The sequence below is a fragment of the Ictalurus punctatus genome, chromosome 2 (assembly GCF_001660625.3).
Source record: "Ictalurus punctatus breed USDA103 chromosome 2, Coco_2.0, whole genome shotgun sequence".
Lineage (NCBI taxonomy): Eukaryota > Metazoa > Chordata > Actinopteri > Siluriformes > Ictaluridae > Ictalurus > Ictalurus punctatus.
Genome location: NC_030417.2, coordinates 17,384,144 through 17,404,386, shown reverse-complemented (window position 1 = coordinate 17,404,386; position 20,243 = coordinate 17,384,144). Strand labels below are relative to the sequence as shown.

At 41.9% G+C, this 20,243-nt stretch overlaps 2 protein-coding genes across 11 annotated transcripts in view; one reads left to right on the top strand and one right to left on the bottom strand.

The window, feature by feature from the left end:
- unc5a (unc-5 netrin receptor A) overlaps nt 1-13,958 on the top strand; it is a 231,678-nt gene extending 217,720 nt beyond the window's left edge. For all 4 annotated transcript variants that reach the window (XM_053688507.1, XM_017490117.3, XM_017490110.3 and 1 more), the window contains 3 exons: nt 2,973-3,137; nt 4,342-4,520; nt 9,646-13,958. In XM_053688507.1, coding sequence (XP_053544482.1) covers nt 2,973-3,137; nt 4,342-4,520; nt 9,646-9,811 — 510 coding nt within the window. In that variant the 3' untranslated portion in view covers nt 9,812-13,958. The remainder of the gene's footprint in view (nt 1-2,972; nt 3,138-4,341; nt 4,521-9,645) is intronic.
- A 1,037-nt stretch (nt 13,959-14,995) lies between these two features.
- The window catches only part of pdlim7 (PDZ and LIM domain 7), a 44,966-nt gene continuing 39,718 nt past the window's right edge, over nt 14,996-20,243 (bottom strand). For all 7 annotated transcript variants that reach the window (XM_047151168.2, XM_047151169.2, XM_017490155.3 and 4 more), the window contains 5 exons: nt 19,696-19,942; nt 19,192-19,372; nt 18,743-18,863; nt 17,871-17,986; nt 14,996-17,594 (listed from right to left, as the gene is read on the bottom strand). In XM_047151168.2, coding sequence (XP_047007124.1) covers nt 17,508-17,594; nt 17,871-17,986; nt 18,743-18,863; nt 19,192-19,372; nt 19,696-19,942 — 752 coding nt within the window. In that variant the 3' untranslated portion in view covers nt 14,996-17,507. The remainder of the gene's footprint in view (nt 17,595-17,870; nt 17,987-18,742; nt 18,864-19,191; nt 19,373-19,695; nt 19,943-20,243) is intronic.

Below are 20,243 nucleotides of genomic sequence, written 5' to 3'. Positions count from 1 at the left end.
GACTGACAGACAGACCTACTTACAGATAGACAGATATACAGAGACAGACCGATGTATAGACAGCTAGACAGAGACAGCTAGAAAAACAGCTGGATAGATAGGCAGAAAAAAACAGACGGCTAGGTAGACAGGTAGACATACAGATAGACAGCTAGATGGAGACACAGATAGACAGACAAGATAGATAACAGACAGAAATACAAGTAGACAGATGGACAGACATCTAAACAGACAGACAGATAAACAGGCAGACATACATATAGACAGCAAGGTAGAGACAGACAGATAGGCAGACGTACAGGTAGACAGCTAAACAGATAGACAGCAGTCATACATATATACGGCAAGATAAAGCGAGACAGACAGGTAGACATACAGTACATACATACAGATAGATAGATAGATAAAGAGACAGAGAGACAGACAGACAGCTATCATAAATGAGTAGTAAGCGAGTGAGTAGAAGTCAGAGTGAAGAGACGTGGCAGATTTACTGCTCACTTCCTGCAGATTTCAGTGCAGGGCAGTTTGAAGCTCACGGCTGTGGAGGGAGATAAATATAGAGCTGCATGGAAATACTTTCCTCCCTCACTCCTCCTTCTATAGTCTGTGTGTGTGTGTGTGTGTGTGTGTGTATTTTAGTGAGCTGGAGGAGAGATGGAGCATAGATTCTCGTGGGAGAATGAGAGAGTAGAAGGCACAGTGCAGAGGTGTAGGAGCGCTCAGGACACACACTCCTCATCTCTTATCTCAGTAATGCTCAACCTAGCGAGGGTTTAGTGTGTGTGCGTGTATGTGTGTATGTGTGTGTGTATCACACTGAGCAACAGCTCCCCCTATAGGCACAAAGCACACACTGCGAGAGGTTAGAGACATTGACTAGGAGTCTAGAGGTGGCTGCCTGCAGTCCTGACCTTATTCTATAACAGTTAATCAAATCTTCTGCAAAGGTAATAAACAGAGGGACCTGTGTGTAAGTTATTACTGTGTCATCGTAAAAGCATCAGTGTGTTTGTTCCCGTGATTCATAATGTGTAATGTTTAATGTTCACAAATGATGACAATAATGGGATCATATTTGTGCCTTTTATTTCAGATTAGTACTTACTGCTTGCCTGGTAATTACAGCTCGCTCACTCGCTCGCTCACTCACTCTCTCTCTCACACACACACACACACACACACACACACACACACACACCTGTGTGCAGACAGGCTGCACTGACCGCTTACTCATAAATCATATTTTATTGGACTTTCGCTAGTCTGCGTCCCACAGAACCCCTCCATCATGACCCGATGTTCTAAAGAACCAGTGATTAATGTCACAGACTCGCCTGTTCAAAATGCAACACAGTGCTGTCTGCTTCTCAAACGCTTTCATAGATAGATAGATAGATAGATAGATAGATAGATAGATAGATAGATAGATAGATAGCAGTCAGGATCAGTCAGGCAGGTATTAACATATAGGGGGAGAGTCTGGATGAACAAACAGACAAGTACACCTACAGATAGATGGACATACAGATAGACAACGAGATAAACAGGTTGACAGACAGACAAACAAATTAATAAATTGACAGGAAGACAGTTAGTTTAACAGACATAGATACAGACAGACAAAAAGGCTAATAGACAGTCAGGCAGACAAACAGTTTAACAAAGTTTGACAGAAATGGACAGATGGGCAAAGACAGACAGACAGACAACCAGACAGACAGACCAGGAGTTTGACACAGACAGGCAATTATATAGCACTCAAAGCCATATTGCACCAGATCGCCCACAACACACCAGCTATTAGTGAAGAGGAGAGAGTGATGTAGGGGATTATTAGGGGGCCATGATAGATAAGGGCCTATGGGGGAATTTCACCCCTACGTTTTTACAATAAGTGTCCTGGGATTTTTAATGACCACATGGAATCAGCACCTCTTTTTTATGTCTCATCCCAAAAGACTGTGCTGTTTTTACAGTATAGTGTGACTGTCACTATATTGGGGCATCAGGCACCACACAGACCACAGGGTGAGCATCCCCTGCTGGCCTCACTAATACCACTTCCAGCAGTAACCTTAGTTTTCCCCAGGAGGTCTCCCATCCAGGTACTGACCAGACTCAACCCTGCTTAGCTTCAGTGGGAAACCTGCAGGGAGATATGGCTCTGGCAATTAGCTTAACAGACATACCCAGACAGACAGACAAAAAGGCTGATAGACAGACAAACATTTTAACAGACAGACAGACAAAGTTTGACAGAGATGGACAGACAAACAAATAGTTGGACAGACAGGCAGACATACAAGGAATTTGACACAGACAGACAGTCGGTCAGACAGACAGTTTAAGGTGTAACAGAGTGCCTTTTTGTTGTGAAAACTGTTTCTTTTTCTGGTGTTAAATGGTAGGTGTGTAATTACAGGTTTGGAAAGGGTAAAGAGGTTGTCATGTAATTGTTTAACACACATTCACACACTCTTGCTCACGCACACACATACACGACAGTATAGGATTGTTTTCTCTGAGATAATTTACTTCACAACTGTAAGATGTACTGTGTAATAACAGAAGCTTCATGACCTGAGTGTGTGATACACACTGACTCCTCCTGCCTTAGATCTATCTATCTATTCAACCACCTATCTGTCTATCCATCTATCTTTCCATCTATCCATCCGTCTATCCTTCTATCTCTCTGTCTGTCTATCTATCATCCATCCATCCATCTATCCATCTATCAGTCTGTCCATCCATCCATAGTAGTTAGTGTTGAACTATCCTCTATCTTTTTTCATCCATCCCTCCATCCCTCTCTCACACAGGATGTACAGGAGAATAGTGTTTAAAAGCGTTAACACACACATGTAGTGTGACTACATGGGTTGCAGTACATATATCTGGTGGACTTGTAGATACGCCTGTTAAAGTGTTCACCCTGTGTGTGTGTGTGTGTATGTGCGCACGTGCAGGAGATCCCGTTCTATCACATCTGGAGCGGCACACAGCGGAGTTTGCACTGCGCCTTCACGCTGGAGCGGATGAGTGTGAGCACGTGCGAGCTCTCCTGCACGCTGTGTGTGTGGCAGGTGGAGGGTGAAGGCCAGAGCTTCAGCCTCGACTTCAACATCTCCAAGGTAACACAGCTGGCTGTTTACACCCGCAGCACATCTCTCCGCTCTGGCACGGAACCCAACTCGTTAGCTAACACTGATCAGTTCCATCAGGGAAAGTGCTTCAATAAACTGTGCATCTTCTTCTAAACACTTCCACGATGTTCAGTCAGTAACGAATCCTCCGAGTCCCGAGACTTCAATCTGAATCCATTTTCGCTGACTCACTGACACTGGCATTATAGTTAGCAATAATAGCTGGTTATGGGTTCACAAAAACTTGTATTGCTTGTGCAGTTGCCATAGCAACTTGTCCTAAATAACCGTTTAGAAGGGTTCAGAAGGGTTATGAGCATAAACCGTAAAATAGAGACGAACGTTTTAAAGGATTTATGATTTACATCCGCCTCTTGATAATCTCTACAGCTTTAAAGGAACCTCTTAAAAGAAACCACTTTAGATCTTTCCTGCAGAAAAACGTCTCATTTCCGACAAAGTCAAGTTCATCTTTAGCTAACTGTTGCTCATATTAGATAGTTGTTCAAGGTTTAAACCCGGAACCTAACCCTAATCCTAACCCTAATACAGATTAAGGATTATTTCCTGTGGTCTGGGATCTAACCATTAGCATGGCTAATTTGAGAAGATGCCAACATGGGGACATTGGCATTAGCAAGCCAGCAGGTGTTTTTGTAGCACCACATTAAAGTAGGACCGTCTTGATCACTGTAGCTAGCACTAGCTAAAGCTGGTACTTGTCTATTTCAGTCGATGGATACTAGGAAACTTTAACTTCCCCGTTACTTTCTTCCTATTGTAGAAAAACGATGAAAAAAAGATGTACAGCGATTAAAAAGAAAATGCACAAAACAAACGAGTGGCAGCTTTATTCCCCCCACCCTGTATACATGCACTCCAGGTTCTACCGCGAAATCAAACAAGAATTTCAAGTCGTGGTAAGAGATTAGTAACGTAAGATGGGAGAAAAAGACCATGAACACTTAGTAAACCCAATTATCTATTGGGTTAGTGATCATATATTTAAGGTGCTGCAAAAGTTTATTTGGTGGCATCTAATCATAATGTGCTTCTGAACTGGGGCGCCATTACTTTGGTTTGGTTATATTCATTTAATTATTGGTATATCAAGCTCTCTTGGTGAATAACAGTAAATAACAGATTAATTGATCTACAGTAAACCCCAGCTCACTGTATTGTGGTGTTGCAGGACACCAGACCACTGGATGCTGAGCTCCTGCTGGTGGATAAGAGCAGCCCTGCTCTGGCCGGCCCTAGCGCCTTTCAGATCCCCTACCTCATCCGGCAGAAGATCTGCAGCAGTCTGGATGCGTCATGCCCCAACGGAGCCGACTGGAGACTCCTCGCCCAGAGACTCAAACTCGACAGGTACGACTTTAACCCTCTCACCACTGCAAATAGTCGTGTTTCGTTAACTCAGCTGTACAGGATGAACCAGATATACCTTAGCTACATCTCAATGGCAAGTGATATAAAGCATATTGAGGAAAATGGAGTCCCATGCTTTTCTTCAGACTTTGATCACGTTAAATATAACCAAATCACTTAGAATTCCTACGACGTTCATGTGATAATATCTCCTGTATGTTGATTTGCACCCATTAGTCACAATGCCACAAAAGGGTCTTGATATCTTTCACACACCTTTCTGGCTACAAGCTTCAGAATCGACAGCGTATGCGCGCATCCGTACTCCGAAACACTTCTGAACAACGAAACAACAAGGTTCACGGAATCATCTTGTAAAACGTTTTCGCTTGAAACAGCGGCAAATGAACGTGATTGGCTGTTAGTCAAACGGCAGCTCATTATGAGAGTCTCGACCGTGTTTAGCGATGACTTAGAATTCAGCCGAGTTTTTTTCAGGCTCGCGTACAGTGTGAAAAGAAGTAATCTTTTTAAACGTGTCTTGGTCATTAGAGACCTTAGCATTTTTTTTAGTTGTAGTACACATCGGTGTACACAAGCTCTCGCGCTCTACTGTCTTCCACAGCTTATGAACACAGGCTGAATCCACAGGCAGTGATTTAATTAGACTCCTAGTTAACTTCCTCTAGCTAATGATGCATAATGCGTAGGCTTCATTTGTCCAATCAGCTTTACCTGGTCCAATTAATTACCCATTTGAAGTGCCAGTGCTTTGCTTCAATTAGCACGTGGGGGCAAAACAATCCATTTTCATTTCCTGACTTCACACACAACCATTCAAGAAATAATCCGTTTTAAACGTGTTCGGGAGCAAAAATCCAGTGGCTTTTAAGCTGGCTTTTGGAAACGTCAAGACAAAGTGCTTGTAGGGAACAACACTTTAATCCCTTTAGGTATTTAGGGAACACAAAAAGGGCACCAGATCGAACTTGGGCTTGCCTTTAGAGGTGTTTCCCTCCAGGATGGACCAACAAGAGCCTCGGCTTTGTTGTCATCGATCGGCTTTGATCTGAAAGGTTCTGGCCGGTCAATGGGAAAGGTCACGGCTACCTGAATATCAGCACGGCAACAAACATCACGGCTCACGCTAAACTATTCATCAAACAAATGCACGTCCGTTCAGAGATCATTTTAGTCGCTTACTATATGGTGCTATTGTTTAAACTGTCTTTTTTTGTCGTTAGCTTTGAGTTCTCGTGTATGACTGCCTTAATGCAAAATAAGAGTGAGAACTATAGTTATGAGCAACACACTGATGGTACATTTCAATGCGAATGTGGGCCTCATCACATTTATTCTTATGCAAAAATTGACACCGAAATTTACTCAAAGGTTGATACAAAACTTTTTTGGTTTTTACGTAAACCAAACTAAAAATGTACGCCAGATTCACAAAAGATGGGGACAGTGGTGGCTTGGTGGTTAAGGGTTACTGGGTTACTGATCGGAAGGTCGGGGGTTCAAGCCCCAGCACTGCCAAGCTGCCACTGTTGGGCCCCTTGAGCAAGACCCTTAACCCTCTCTGCTCCAGGGGGCGCTGTATCATGGCTGACCCTGCACTCTGACCCCAACTTCCTGACATGCTGGAGTATTTGAAGAAAATAATTTCACTGTACTGTAATGTATATGTGACCAATAAAGACTCATTATCATTATAATTAAATTGCCAGGCACACACCAGAGTTGCTTTGCGTTTTTGGTGACGCCCACAAAACCCCATAAAAACGCCAAGGTCACAGACCAGAAAGTGCAAAAAGGCCTCTAAATTTATTTGTACCGTGCTTTTAACAATGGATATTGTCACAAAGCAGCTTCACAGAAATATCTACTTTTAGGATATAAAATTGAAATGTATCAATTTATCCCTAATGACAAAAACAAAGGCAACGGTGGCGAGTTAAAACTCAGAAAGTGCAGTTGTGTATTTTGACTCACATCTACGAGAATTTAAAAAAAAACAACAACAATATTTAGCAGCTGAAGCCAAAAAGGAAAGGATTATTGAAGGTGAATTCGGTGTCGTCCAATGGTATGACACAAAAACCAAGTAAACAAACAAACAAACAAAAAGTATGGTTGCTAATTGACAGTTTCTCTGCTACCAGGTGAGGCCAAGCCGAGACAAAGCTTTTTAAATTGACCAGATACCATGTCAAAGGAAAAAAAAAAGAGAGAGAGAGAGAGAGAGAGAGAGAGAGAGAGAGAGAGAGAGAGAGAGAGAAATCATACCAGTCTCTAAATATCTGTTGCCTCCTAAGGGCATCATGTGTTAACTCGTCCAGTAATATCAGTTCTGCCATTTGCACTGTCTCAGCTTCCAGCTCTTGTCTGCAGAGACCCCAGCCCCATCCTTGTTTTATACAGTGATCTTAATTGAACAACTAGCTTTATTTGTCTTACAATAAGTAGATTTCCTATACATTTCCTTGATTCCTTAATGCCATTTAGGCCCATAAGAAATGACATGTCTAAAGAATATTTAACTTGTGTGTACTTAAATTACAAATTTAATTACATTACCCCCTATCCCCCCACCCCCCAAATTTAGGGGATTTGCGTAAACACTCATTTCAAAATACGTTCATATCCAGCTCGATAAAAGCGGAGACGCAAATTGTGATTCCATCAAAAACTAATATGCGGAATGCTGTGAGGAGCAACGAGATAATGTCATCAAAAGAGTCGTTTCAGTTAGCACACAGGTGCAAGACACACCGTGTGCCATTTCCATCTTAATTCGGTGCTGAAAAATACAAATGCAAGGATCTATCACTATGCAAATTGCTAATGACCAGCTGCTATCATGAATCGCTAGCTGGCTAGTTAACTGATCGTGAAAATTTGTTGCGGTTGTCATGAGTAGACACGAGGGGGATTTTATTCTCACTGATTTACTGAAAAGCAGCCAAACCATCAACAGTGCAGGCATCTGGAGCACAAACACGCAGTGAATCAGTCAGTACGTTTACATGGACAACAATAATCCAGTATTAACCTGAATAAGACGATACTCATTAAAAAACTAGCATGTAAGCAGCAATTATTGATGACCTTAATCCGGGTAAAGTCATACTCGAAGTAAACACAAATCGAATTAAGACGTGTGGAGTACTCCTGTTTTAGTCGCATTATTGAAGCGCATTATAGACATGTACACACCTTAATCACACTGTTAACATCGTGTGGGAGGTTTAACTGCATTTTGCGACAGGAAACGTACACACACGGCAGTGCTCAAGCGTTTGATGGTAAACAAGAGAGCACGGCTGCGTCCGAAACCGCATACTTACCTGCTATATAGTAGCCAAAATACCTGTATTTCACCTACTGTATAGTAGGAAGTGAAAAACATGTATTTCGGCTACTGTATAATAGGTAAGTACGTGGTTTGGGACGCAGCCCACGGCTTCAAGCAGTCGTCTATTTGCACGAACAGCAAGACAAATAATTAACTGCACTTGAGGCTTTCGTAAAATTAAATATGAAACACCCAAAACTGTATACGGTACCAAAACGAAGATGAACTGCATGTCGATACGTGAAATTCTGGAGGGACGTCGGACGGCGAGACGTGGGGACGTAATGACGTGTGCCGTTAATCGATCTATGTTCTAAAACATGTAAAACAGGTACATGAAAGGAATATTCTGAAAGCGACTCATGTAAACACCTTAATCACAATATCTTATTCAGAGGAAGGTCAGTAATTATATTATTGCTGTCCATGTAAACGGAGTCAGTAAATGGAAATCTAGAGAAGCCGTCTTTCTGCCGTGTTTTATCCCATACACGTTATTCCTTACAACAAAATGGTCAAAGAACCCAGAGTGAGAAGCATGATGTCAATTATCTCATGTTTTATTAAAAATCTTACAGCCCTAATTACAGTTGTTTTTACAGTACTGAGAAAAGTCCCCGTTTTTAAATGGATAAATAATGATGACTCACATTTTCGAGTTGGATTGAAAAGTGTATCTGGGTAAACGCTGCCACAGCATGAAGATTGTTTTTTCATCCGCTTCCTCCAGCCAGCTTTCATGCTGCTGTACTGTACTCACTCGCTTCTAGTGAGCTTGAGGCAATTTATTACACAAACACCAACGCACACCAACCAGGCATAAAATGTGTTCGTTAGTCGTTTGCTTCTCATTTCGATTTTATATGCAGTTTCCAGATAAACTTAAATATGAGGCTCGGTTCATTTTGAGCAACAAGCTGAAATAAAATCTGATTTCATAAAAAAACAAAAAAACGGTGATGTTAACAGCAGCCTGTTCTCTCAATCATCTTTTTTTTTTTTTTTTTTTACATACCGCATATAATCAAGTGCAAAAGTACACATTCCCTTAGGACCAAAAAAAAGAAAAGAAAAAAAAAAAGACGAAGACTAAGGACATTTTCTTTATAGCAAGAAGGCAGTGTTTTCTGTCTTTACACACGGTTCCTTCATTGTCACAAGTAACAAATATGGCTTCCTCTGCCACTCTATCTTTTTTTACACATCACAGCTCTGAAAGAAGTGACTGAAAAGAGCAGCACACCATCCCTAACCATACCTGTAGGACCAAATTGTCCAGGGGGGTGGAGTCCGAGCTGATCCAGATCCTCCTACAGTACCAGGGCGGAGTCGAACAAAAAGTCTCTATTAAGTGTGTTGCGCAGCATCTCTTGGCTTATAGGAGGAGTTGGAACGTGTTAAGCTCCACCCACTGGACTCTAGGTTCTGCTATGTCTCGCTTCATTTCTGTTTGGGAGTCTTATATAGAGACTCGTTAGTCTTGGCAAGTCTTTTGGGGCTCCACTTGCATGAATGAATAATCGCACTGTAATTCTCAAGACACACCACTGCTAAGTAATGAAGATGAAATTAAATTGTACTTTTACATACAGCAAGTCTGAGGTGATCAACTTCCATAACGGATCACACGGGTGTCGTAGAGCTCGATTAAGCCCTCGTCTGTGTAAACAAAACAACAGGAACGACAGTACTCCTGTTCGTAGTGTAACCGGTGTTAAACGAATGCTTTCCTACACTGAAATCCTGCTTCTGTCTCCCTGCATGCAGACACATGAGCTTCTTCGCGTCCAAAGCGAGTCCCACGTCTACGATCCTGGACCTCTGGGAGGCTCAGCACTTCCACAGCGGCAACCTGAACCAGCTCGCCGCCATCATGGCCGAGATCGGCAAACAGGAGGCCATGATATTCCTGGTGTCCGACGGGGAGTGCTAACACATCCACACACACACACACACACACAGAATCAGAGCCAGGAATAAAGGCCTCTAAATGCTGGGGGTCGATAAGGTTTAATAATAGAAGGACTAATCTAACAGGGTTTAGCCACCAGTTAGGTGTGCTGTGACTATAAATACACTAAACACACACACAAACTACATTTACGATCAGCAACGATGTATAGAACTCACGTTTTGGCCCTGTCTTGATTCACGCTTTTTTAATTGATGGTAGCGTATCCACACTTCTGTCTGATTTCTTTATTTTTTGTTTACAGGAATTCGAAAATAATCAAAAATCATGATCGGAATTATATACGAAGGCAACTCAGAAGTCAGGACACAGCTAGGACAGGGGTGGACAAACCAGTAGCACCAGTAGACTCCCAGGAGAAAGAGATTTTGTGTATTTTTTTATTCGTAGTTACCCAGAGACAAACAGATCGATCAACCAGGAAGAGGAAATGAACTGTACTCCGTATCGACGTACACAAAAACGAGTTTATTTTGCTACGCAGCCACGTTTAACCTTAGACAACTTTAGTCCACGCTACTTGTTCGGAATCTCAATCCGAATGATACCTCACTTCGCAGGTGAACGTGTCAAGAGAACGTAAACATGCTAGCAAGACTTGAATAATAGATTTCACGTGCGATCTGAGGACGGAAAACCGCGTGTCGTATCCAGAACGTTCGCCAAAAAACTTCGGTCAAGACGATGAAAAAACACGATGTTCGTGAAAATCTCGTCCAATCGTAGAATCTCCTTCGTTTCCCTTCACGTAACTAGCAAACGAGCTCGTCAAATGTTATCCCATTTGCCTCAGCTACCACTTTTTAAAACATCGGACTGGACGTCTGCACATTCCGACTTCCGCTGGCTAGCCAACAGGTTTACGATTTGTCCGCCCCTGTACCATGAATTCCTTAAAGAAATCGGAGGAAATTGCGCTTGCAAAATTTTTCGTGTTGCCGTTGAGACGGTCGTTCTCATTTTGTAAACGTGTGGCGTACAGCAATATGCAAATGCAAAGGGTTCACAGTGCCACAGTCGGAAGGTACAATAAGGTTCTTTATTGAAGGTATAAACAAGATTTCCCATTTAAACAGGAAGAACTTTTAAACTTAGTATGACAGAGAAGTAGAGAGAGAGGGGTATGAAAAGGAGTTTTGAAGGCAGCCGTGCTGCTTTAATGCGACCACCAGCGTGTCAGTAGCCTGATTGTCGCTCAAATATAACAACTAAATAGCAAAAAAAATTCTAAAGATGGTATCAGTTATATATTATCATAACCAGCGGAAACAGATCAAACCGTAAGAAGCGTGTCTTTGTGTGCAAGGTGTCAGCTTTTCTTTTCCCTTCGACCCACTTCAGGCACCGGAACACGGCTGCACTGCTTTTCCAAAGCCATAAACAAAAATCCCCAAATGCATGGATGATGAATAATATGGTCCTGATACGTGCGGGGGAATAGAGTGAACATGCGCAGGATCTTAGTGAGACGTAGCTAATAGAGAATAGAGGTTTCAGTATGATGTTGCTCAATGTTTTCAGGGAAATCTTTTTTTTTTTTTTTTTTTTTTTTTTAAACCACAACATATAATTTGATCATTTTTTAAATAAAGAACGCTCTAAAATAGAGAGGAATTTAGTATAAAATGCAATACTTTTGTTTTAAAAAAAATATTTTCCAATCAAATGTTGATCATATTTGTTAGCAAAACCTTTTGGCTTTAGGGCATTCTGCGATTCTTTTCATTCCCAAATCAGAGACAAAAAAAAGAGTATCGGGAAGCTTGATTGAGAATCGTGAAGCCGTGTAGCAGCCAAAAAAAAGTCAACCCTGTAATAAATCAATCACACAATCAAATTACAATAATATCCCAGAGCTTATCAAGCAAGACGTTATCTTCTCAGGCTGCTTTCACACGTTCCACACTATTTTAAGGCGTGTTACTTTTGTGTTATCACAATATCGGCACTGAAACCTATCCGACAAGGCTAGTTTCCCGCAGCAGTTTGTCCTCCGGGTTCGTTTCGTGTCCGAAAGAAATCGAACATTCATTTTCTACTTTAGAAACGTCCCACTTTTTTTAAAGTGAAACCATGAAAGCAGCCGCAACGATGCAACTTATCCCAAGAACACGTTCACGTACGACAGCGATTGGGAATCAGGACGGTTTTAAAAGAGCAGTTTGTGGACGAAAAACAAAAATCCTCATACGTAACAGATTCTATAAACAAGTTTGATGTTTATATATATTTATAGTCCGTACAGGATCTTTCCCCTGGAAAACGACTTGAACTGCGAAATCGCTATTGTATAAAATCGTTTCGAAGGTGTTTGTTGGTAAACGAGACCTTTTAGCTGTACTCATGTTCGGCGCATGTGAATCCAAGAGGGTTTTGCATCACGGATGCACGTTGTGATGACATCACATGCCACGTCTCGTCCCAAATCTGCGGAAAATCTGCGGTAATTTTGAAAAATTGCAAGCTCCTCTGAATATTGTGGAGTTTGTGTGTCCATTTCTATGATCGTGAAATCCTGGAGGAACTGATTATTCGCTTTTGCTGCCATGTGACCACCCGTTAGCATGCTAACATCGAACACATCAGAAATATATTTATTACAGCAAATATTATTTTGTTACTTGTTAGCTACATTAGACTTCTCACAACATTTTAACTGATCAGCTACGTTTGGAATGGGAATACAATTTCTCCCCAAACTGCTCCTTTAACCTGGGATTAATGAACGATTAATGAGCTCCAGAATTCAGCACTATGTTCAGCTGTATGTATTATAATACGGTGTCGAGCTTTCAGTGGGACCACATGGTTTTGAAAGGGTTCCATTTCTTTTTTTCCCCCCTTTCATCTATACAATTAACGTTGTATATACAAATCTTTTTCTATTCCAGTTGCGATGCTGGCGCTACACCTACACATCTCTGGAAGTCGGTTAACCAAAGTTTATGAGCCATTTGAGACGAGTTTCTTTCCTTTAACGTCGTCGCATTAAAACGTTCCTCAGACCGTCAGTACGAAGCCGTCCAATCAGAACGATGTAAATTTCAAACTGTGCAGCATTTTAATAAAAACGAGCATTTCACCAGAAACACAGTTGAACTCTGTCATCTAGGAAGTACATGTAAATGATATTTTAATATCAAGCAAAAAGAAAAAAAAGGAAAAAAAAAACAAAAAACAAAAAACAAGGTTACATTTGTCCAAGTTTGACCCGTGAAGTGTTTGGTGCATCGTTCATCAATTACAGCATTATGTTTTTCAGAATTATTGCAGTGTTTTTTTGTTTGGGTTTTTTTTTTCGTCCTGAAGTTGTTTGTAAAATGGATGAGGTGTTTTTTTTTAGTATATATATATAAAAAAAAACAACAAAAAAAAACAGTAAAAATGTATTTTCTAAATCGAAACATGTCATTTTGTGTCCCCGTCATGAATGTGTGCTTAAATGTTAACATTTTTCCTCATCTCACAAACGTAAAAAAAGAAAGGAAAAAAAAAAAAAAAGAAAGGCACTTTTTTTTGCCAAAAAAAGCCAACTTTGGACGTGACGTCAGATCCAATTCCCCACGATTGTACATTGAGTCGATCTCACTGATAGCTGTTCTGTATAAAAGAATGTGTGTGAGTGTACTGTTACTTTTACCCAGCTCTTTATTTTCCGACTAAAAACAGTAGACTTGTGTACCTGTGAATGTTCTTTCGATTTCTTAAATTCTCAATGTTCCTTGCCTTTCTGCAAGTCAGAATGCTGTATTTAACACGCCACAGCGCTTATGCAATTGTACAATTCTTTTTTTAAACCATATTTTGAAGGCATTTTTTGTATTTGCGTTTGTTATTTCTCTCTCAAATCCCCCCCTCCCCTCCCCTCCCGTCAACGTAAATTGTCGTCGATGACTCTGTGCTAACAGGAAGCCCTTGTGACGGAGGGTTTTTCTCTACTTTTGGACAATGATATGGATTTGTGGGTAGAATTTTGGAAATTCGTTTCTAAGTGCTTTCAAGTATTTACTTGGCCTTATGTATATATATATCTATGAAATTTCAGAAAGGTATGTATAGTAATTCAACCTGAAAATGTATGTAAATAAATTATATATTGTTAAAAACAGGAGTTGAGTCTTCATTTTGGTTTTTCAAATGACTTTATTAACATACAACATGACCATTTTTTTTTTTTTTTTTTTTGCGTTTTTCTTCTTTCGAATAAACGTACAGCTATAACAGAACTTTTGGATAAAAATATCTATTGTGAAAAAGAATACAGCAGTTTCCCATTTTCAATATAAACACGCATCATGATAATATCTGGAGGTGCAAAGCTATTAAAGAGGCACTTAATACAGCAAACACTTTCAATAAAAGGGGAGGGGGGGGGGGGACACAACCCCGAGGAGCGAGACAAACGTGTGTCGGAGTGATGGAGAAATTCTGCGCTTGATCATCTGATCCATGAATGTAAACTATAATCTGAAAGCACGTCAGCTGCTGGAGCACAGGAGGAAGATGACAGGGTTTTGGAAAGTGAATTAATGCTAAAACTGACTGAATTGAAAGAATTTGTCCAGATATGTATGACCTTTGAGTCCGGACTCTAACTACAACCTTACAAAGCAGCAGTTACTTTATCCACACGTGTTACCTGAATGAGCTGATGAACTGATAACACTACAGTGTTTCTAATCATTAGTCGATAATGGTGATGAGAACATAGCAGAGGATCTTCAGATGCCTTATGACAGGATAAAGATCTGGATACACATATCAGAGTTACAGCTTTATGGTTAAAAGATTAGGACAAAACAGAAAATGACAACAGCAAAAAAAAAAAAAAAAAATCCACCCTGAACAACTTGCATATTTTCCAACTTTACCCACAATGCCATTTGTATAACTGCAATGCATTCTGGAACACAGAGACCAAATTTTGCATCAACATCTCCATTACTTTTTCATCCGAGTTCTCATTAATATGATTTTTTATTATTATTATTTATTTATTGAATGCCATTGTAACTGCACTAGCAATAACAAACATGACATCAGTGTCATGGGAATAATGAAAATATGGCGCCGATATCATCGTCACAAATTTTGCAATCTAAATATTTAATGTGTTTCAGGGTGGAGTTTTTCTTTACAATAAAAACAACAACAACAACAACAACAACAACAACGCACTCTCACTCAATGCAGGTATCGGAACAGTGACTGATTTTGGATAAAATAGTCTATCATGTTTGGGGCAAAAAGCTTGGCTTCTAAAATCACTGCGCTAAACCCATTCTACAATTAAACATCCTCCGACTCATGAAGAGCTTGTAATGAGCCAAAACAGCTCATTGAGGTGGTGTGTTCGAATAAGAGAGGCACTCAATAATCCGCTGAAGATTAACAGACCCACAACGTAACCAAGACAGGTTTAAAGGACGGGAGTGCTTTCCAAGATGACGTTATTGTCTAATAAAAGAATATATAAGAAGGGGGATACCCAGGAAGCGGCAGTGTTCAATATTAAAAAGCCGAGGATGCTTTACTCTAGTTATGTCAGAAGGCAGGTTCTCACATTTTCGCACAATTTGGCCACCAGCCAGCTCTCCCAATCAGACCACAGCTACCACCTGGGGAGGGTGAAGGCCAACACGTGCGTTCTGGGAGCCTGTGAAACCAGCCAACCTCATCTTTGCTGGTCATGCTGCGTCATAAGACGGCGTAACGCACTGAGTGAAGCGCTATCCGTCCTCTTAGGCATACATGAGATTACTGATACTAACAAGTGGCTTGTGGAATGTCACGGTGATTGACAGTAAGTCCATCCTAAAATATTCTTCCCTTGGCTCCAGGCCACAGATGGCACTGGTATTGGGCATCAGACAATATTTTTGATTTTTCCCCCTACACTAAATTTATTTATTTTTTTAACCCAAATCAAAATGGACCTCCATTTAATAAACTGTGTCAATACACACAATTTAAAGATGTATTTTTTTTTGGTATATATGCGTAGTGGTCTTGGACAACCAATCAGATGAGGCAAACAGCCCAAACACAAAATATCAGACATCTGCCAAATATTTTTCTGTCTAAAATATATATTTGACATCTCATCTTTAATGGTTTCGTATTGACTTTCTCATCTTCTTCTCACCATCTTTCTGTAAAGATTCATTTGGTTCGTAAGCAGATACTGGCTGATGCTCCTCCTCCTCCTTCATGTCTGTCTTATCGGAAGATCTTTAACGATGTAACGGTTTTGTCCGCACAGGGTAACGCACACTGTTGAAACTCTTGTCTGTGATCATCGCGCGTGCGCTACAGACTCGGTCGATGGAGACGAAGTTGGAAAAATGCTGCAGGTTTCCCTTAATGACCTTGTAATTAGTCGATTCAGGTGCCAGAGCCAAGGGGAGGCCTGTAGGACTGAGACGGAGCACCACGACGACGACACTAATGACCAGTCTGCCCATTAAAAACAGTCATCTGGCTTCACCAAGAGATTCTGAAGTGATCATGGTAGCACCGCACGCTCTTTGAAGGAGGCAATATCGTGTCGATCGTATCAAGTTTCTTTGATCAGCAGGAGTCTTGCTTTTGGTTAAAAAAAATGTAAATTCATGCTCAGCAAACGAGCTCGGCTCATGCAGGCCCTAAGCCTTTTGTTAATTAGAGGTACCTGTCGGATTAGAAGAAAAAGTCGTGGCACGCTCGGTATGGGAGGCACGTAAAGATTGTCGCTCGGGTCAATATGAAGCTCTCGCAATCAGTGCTAATGCAGTGCTGTTCGGCTGCCAGGGGCTCATTTTTCTTCCTTGCCATTACTTTAAGTACCACGGCACACGGGGGATAGAGGACTGTGGGTTGTCTGGGGACACGCAGAGCTGCACTGACGTAGTGTTAGGATGATGTCACACCTTGGGCCAGAGTTTCTATACATGCCATAAATGTATTCCAGACCTAATTCGATCAGGAAGTGCGCATTCTCTGATGAATTACGTATTTGTGTACTTAACCTGTGCTTTAAATATTGTGTGACTGACTGAAGAGTGCCCATATATGTTAAACTAATCAGAGAGGAAAAAAAACAGTAAACTGTGGTAGACATGAATGAGTAAGCACATACTGGCAACATGAGACATAGATTTAGCTATTCTCATTTACCATTATTAAGGCTGGAATTTGCTTCGAAATCCAGTACCTATTCGGTATTCAATATCAATACGGATCCTGCAATCTCAAGATTAATGGAAAAAGTGGCCTGTTTCTTAAACGAATACTGACAGGGATGAAACGCTAACCTGTGCTGGCAGGGATGATGAGTTCTTTACCTCCTGAGGTGAAAATGGCTGAGATTTCCTGGCTACAATGATCACAACAGGCCTAATCATCTCTGTCGGGAGAAAACCCAGGCACATCATCAGATCATACTATTTATTTATTTAAGAACAACAAGATCAAGACCATTGAAAAGCACCGTGTGGTTTTCTCTCGGCAGTCTTATTATACCAGGTTTTATTTTTTTATTTTTTAAACTAAACGGTAAGAAGACAGTATTCCAAAACTGCGGTCCAAAATTTCTAGCCGTCATAACCCTTGCCATAGGAGTCTGTCACGTGTTGGTCTGTCCTGCCTCAATTCCACTGGAGCGCTGGATCTCAGCTCCTCAAAGTGGAGAGAAGGCGTGACCTTTACACAAAGGCTTATCCTTCTTTGAGTAGAACGTCTTGCCCTCCAGGTTGACGTGGCAAAGCTGTGAAGATAGAAAGGGGGGGGGGGGGGGATAGAAGGTGAAGGGGAATGAATGGGAATTCTAAAATCAAATCTCAGAAAGGGAGTACAAAAGGGCGTATTCAAGGGGGGCGTGCTGGTGGAGGGAAGGGGGGTTATTCCATTCGAGTCCGTTGAGCCGACAAACATGACTGCGAGGCAAAAATGGCCGAGGTCAGAAGGTGGTGAAGAGAGGCATTGTGAGGGACAGGCATCCTCAGACGAGGCAACAAGCAGTGAATGAATCGAAAGGACTTACCGCACAGACGAAGCACGTGTCGTGCCAGCTGTAGCCTAGAGCTTCCAGGAAGCGGTCGCCGGCATCGATCTTGAAGTCACAGCCATGACATTTAGTACCAAACATCTTTTCATAGTCTGTGGGGGGAAACAAACGACAACAAAAGCCGATTAGTTGATTAGCATGCAAGAAGCCAGAGCTGAGCCAGAGAGGGGGGGGGGGGGGGGGGGGGACCACAAAACAGACAGAAAACATTATCAAACCTGTGAGATTACATTAGTCATGTCCATGCTTAGTAGTCTAGAGGCTTTGATAACACAAACAGCTCCTGATGCTTAAATACACTTTCCGTGATTTTCCATTCCAGTTGGAGACGGGGTTTAAATTGGCCGTCTTAGGGAACGGTTTTTCAAGCTCGTGCTGAGACTGCAGCTATTTGATCAACACTCAAGTCCTGGTTTCTAACTGAATGCTGACACAAGAACACTTGAACCGCCACAAAATGCACTGACCGCATGCTTCATTTCCATAAATATAAACCCTTGCTATATACGTGCACGCAAATGTCTGGGCGTGTTAGATAGGACGGAAAGCTGCATCTGCACAAAATACAAACTACAGACATGAAAAAGGAAGCAAGAGAAAAGGAAAAAAAAAAAGTAATCTGAAATGAAAACACACAACAACCAAGAAACAAGAATAGATCTAATCAAAACTCTTTATTAAAAGCTCAAGGCGATCAATCGATCACCCTGGAGAATCTGACTGGGAGCAGAAAGCAGTTGCGCAGCAGGTCGATGTTCGGGGTGGTTTAATGTGCGCAGCCGAGCAGTAGCAGTGTGCGAGTGATTAAAATGGCTATGGCTCTGCAGGGACAGTCTCTAGGCTTTCACCTCTCTCGCAGTAAGGCTCGCCATCTTCCATGTAGAAGGCCTGGTTCCTGATGGGCCTCTTGCAGGCGGCGCACATGAAGCACTGGACGTGATAGGTCATCTTCAGGGCGTGCATGATCTCCTGGCGAGAGACAAAAGAGTGTTTGAAAGATCTGGGAAACAAGGCCATCGCTCTAGCATACATGCATGGGAAAAAAAAAAAAAAAAAAGTCTGAGTGCACTCGAGGTGCCATACTAACTTTTGGTATTTTAGTCATTTTTAGAAAGAGAGTACACAAAGTACCTGTGTTGTATCATTTATGGGTACAGATACAAATTACAGGCTGTTCTTATAGCTTTATTTATAAACTCAGCACGATTCTTTTACTCGTTCTGCTTGTTCAGAGCACACCAGGATGGAAACTGAGATCTACTAGCTTCTCCTCCATCTTATTAAAAAACATGCTCACTCCGGCAATCTTCTTCTTGCACTTGGCGCAGTTTGGGGCGTAACGGTTGTCGTAGCATTTGGTGCAATAAACGGAGCCTTTCTCCTCAAAGAAGCCGCCTTCGTCGAGCACTTCTCGGCATTGACAGCACGTGAACTCCTCAGGGTGCCAGGAGCGGCCCAGAGCCACCACGTAGCGACCTCTGAAACACAAATACACACACACGCACGCGCATTTTTCTTTAGTCAAAGGGACTCTCAGGGAATCCACAGTACCTGTATAAATCCGTAATGGAAAAATCACAGGTCGCTCAGCTACGGCATTCACACTGATCGGCGTAAAATCTCCTGTTCTGAGAAACGCTACTTTCTTTTGAAGTTTGACCTTTTCCCTTTCTGCCTGCTCTACTAAATATTGACAAGTCCCCATTGACTTCATCCCTATTTTAACACCACGCAGCACTTCACCTCGCAAAGTGGCTCTAAAAAAATGTCAGTAAGTGTCACCCGAGACCCACGGCACTACCTGATGATCTTGTTGCATGCGGCGCAGAGTGGCGTGCGTCCGGAGCCGGAGTCGGACTCTGGGTTCTGCTGCGCGGCCTGGAGGATGGAGCTGCGGTTTTGCTCGGGTGTGGGCTGTGCCGGCTGCCTGTGTTGCGTCACCACCGTGCTCGTCTTATCTGGCCGATAGCGCTCGGCAAAGTTCGGGTCTGTCACCCAAGGTGGCCGGCTTGAAGGTCCAGACGTGGTGGAAGATTGAAGAGGTGGAGCTGCACATCGAGGTGACAAACAGAGAGACGATATAGAGGCAAGTGGCAGCCAGACAGACCTTATACTAGACTACACATTTCACATCATATCTATAGTATAGAGAGAACATATGGGAGCAGGAGCCTTAATACAACCATCTTTTTTTTGCCATTACACGCAGACATCAAGATAAAATGGGATCGTGGAAAGTCATTAAGGCTCAAGCTTTCGTTTGTGATCTCTGGGTCTTTAATGAAAGACAGGCATGCGGAGCTGTTCAGTCTTATTACAACTTTCATTCAGCAAAATCTGACTGATCTA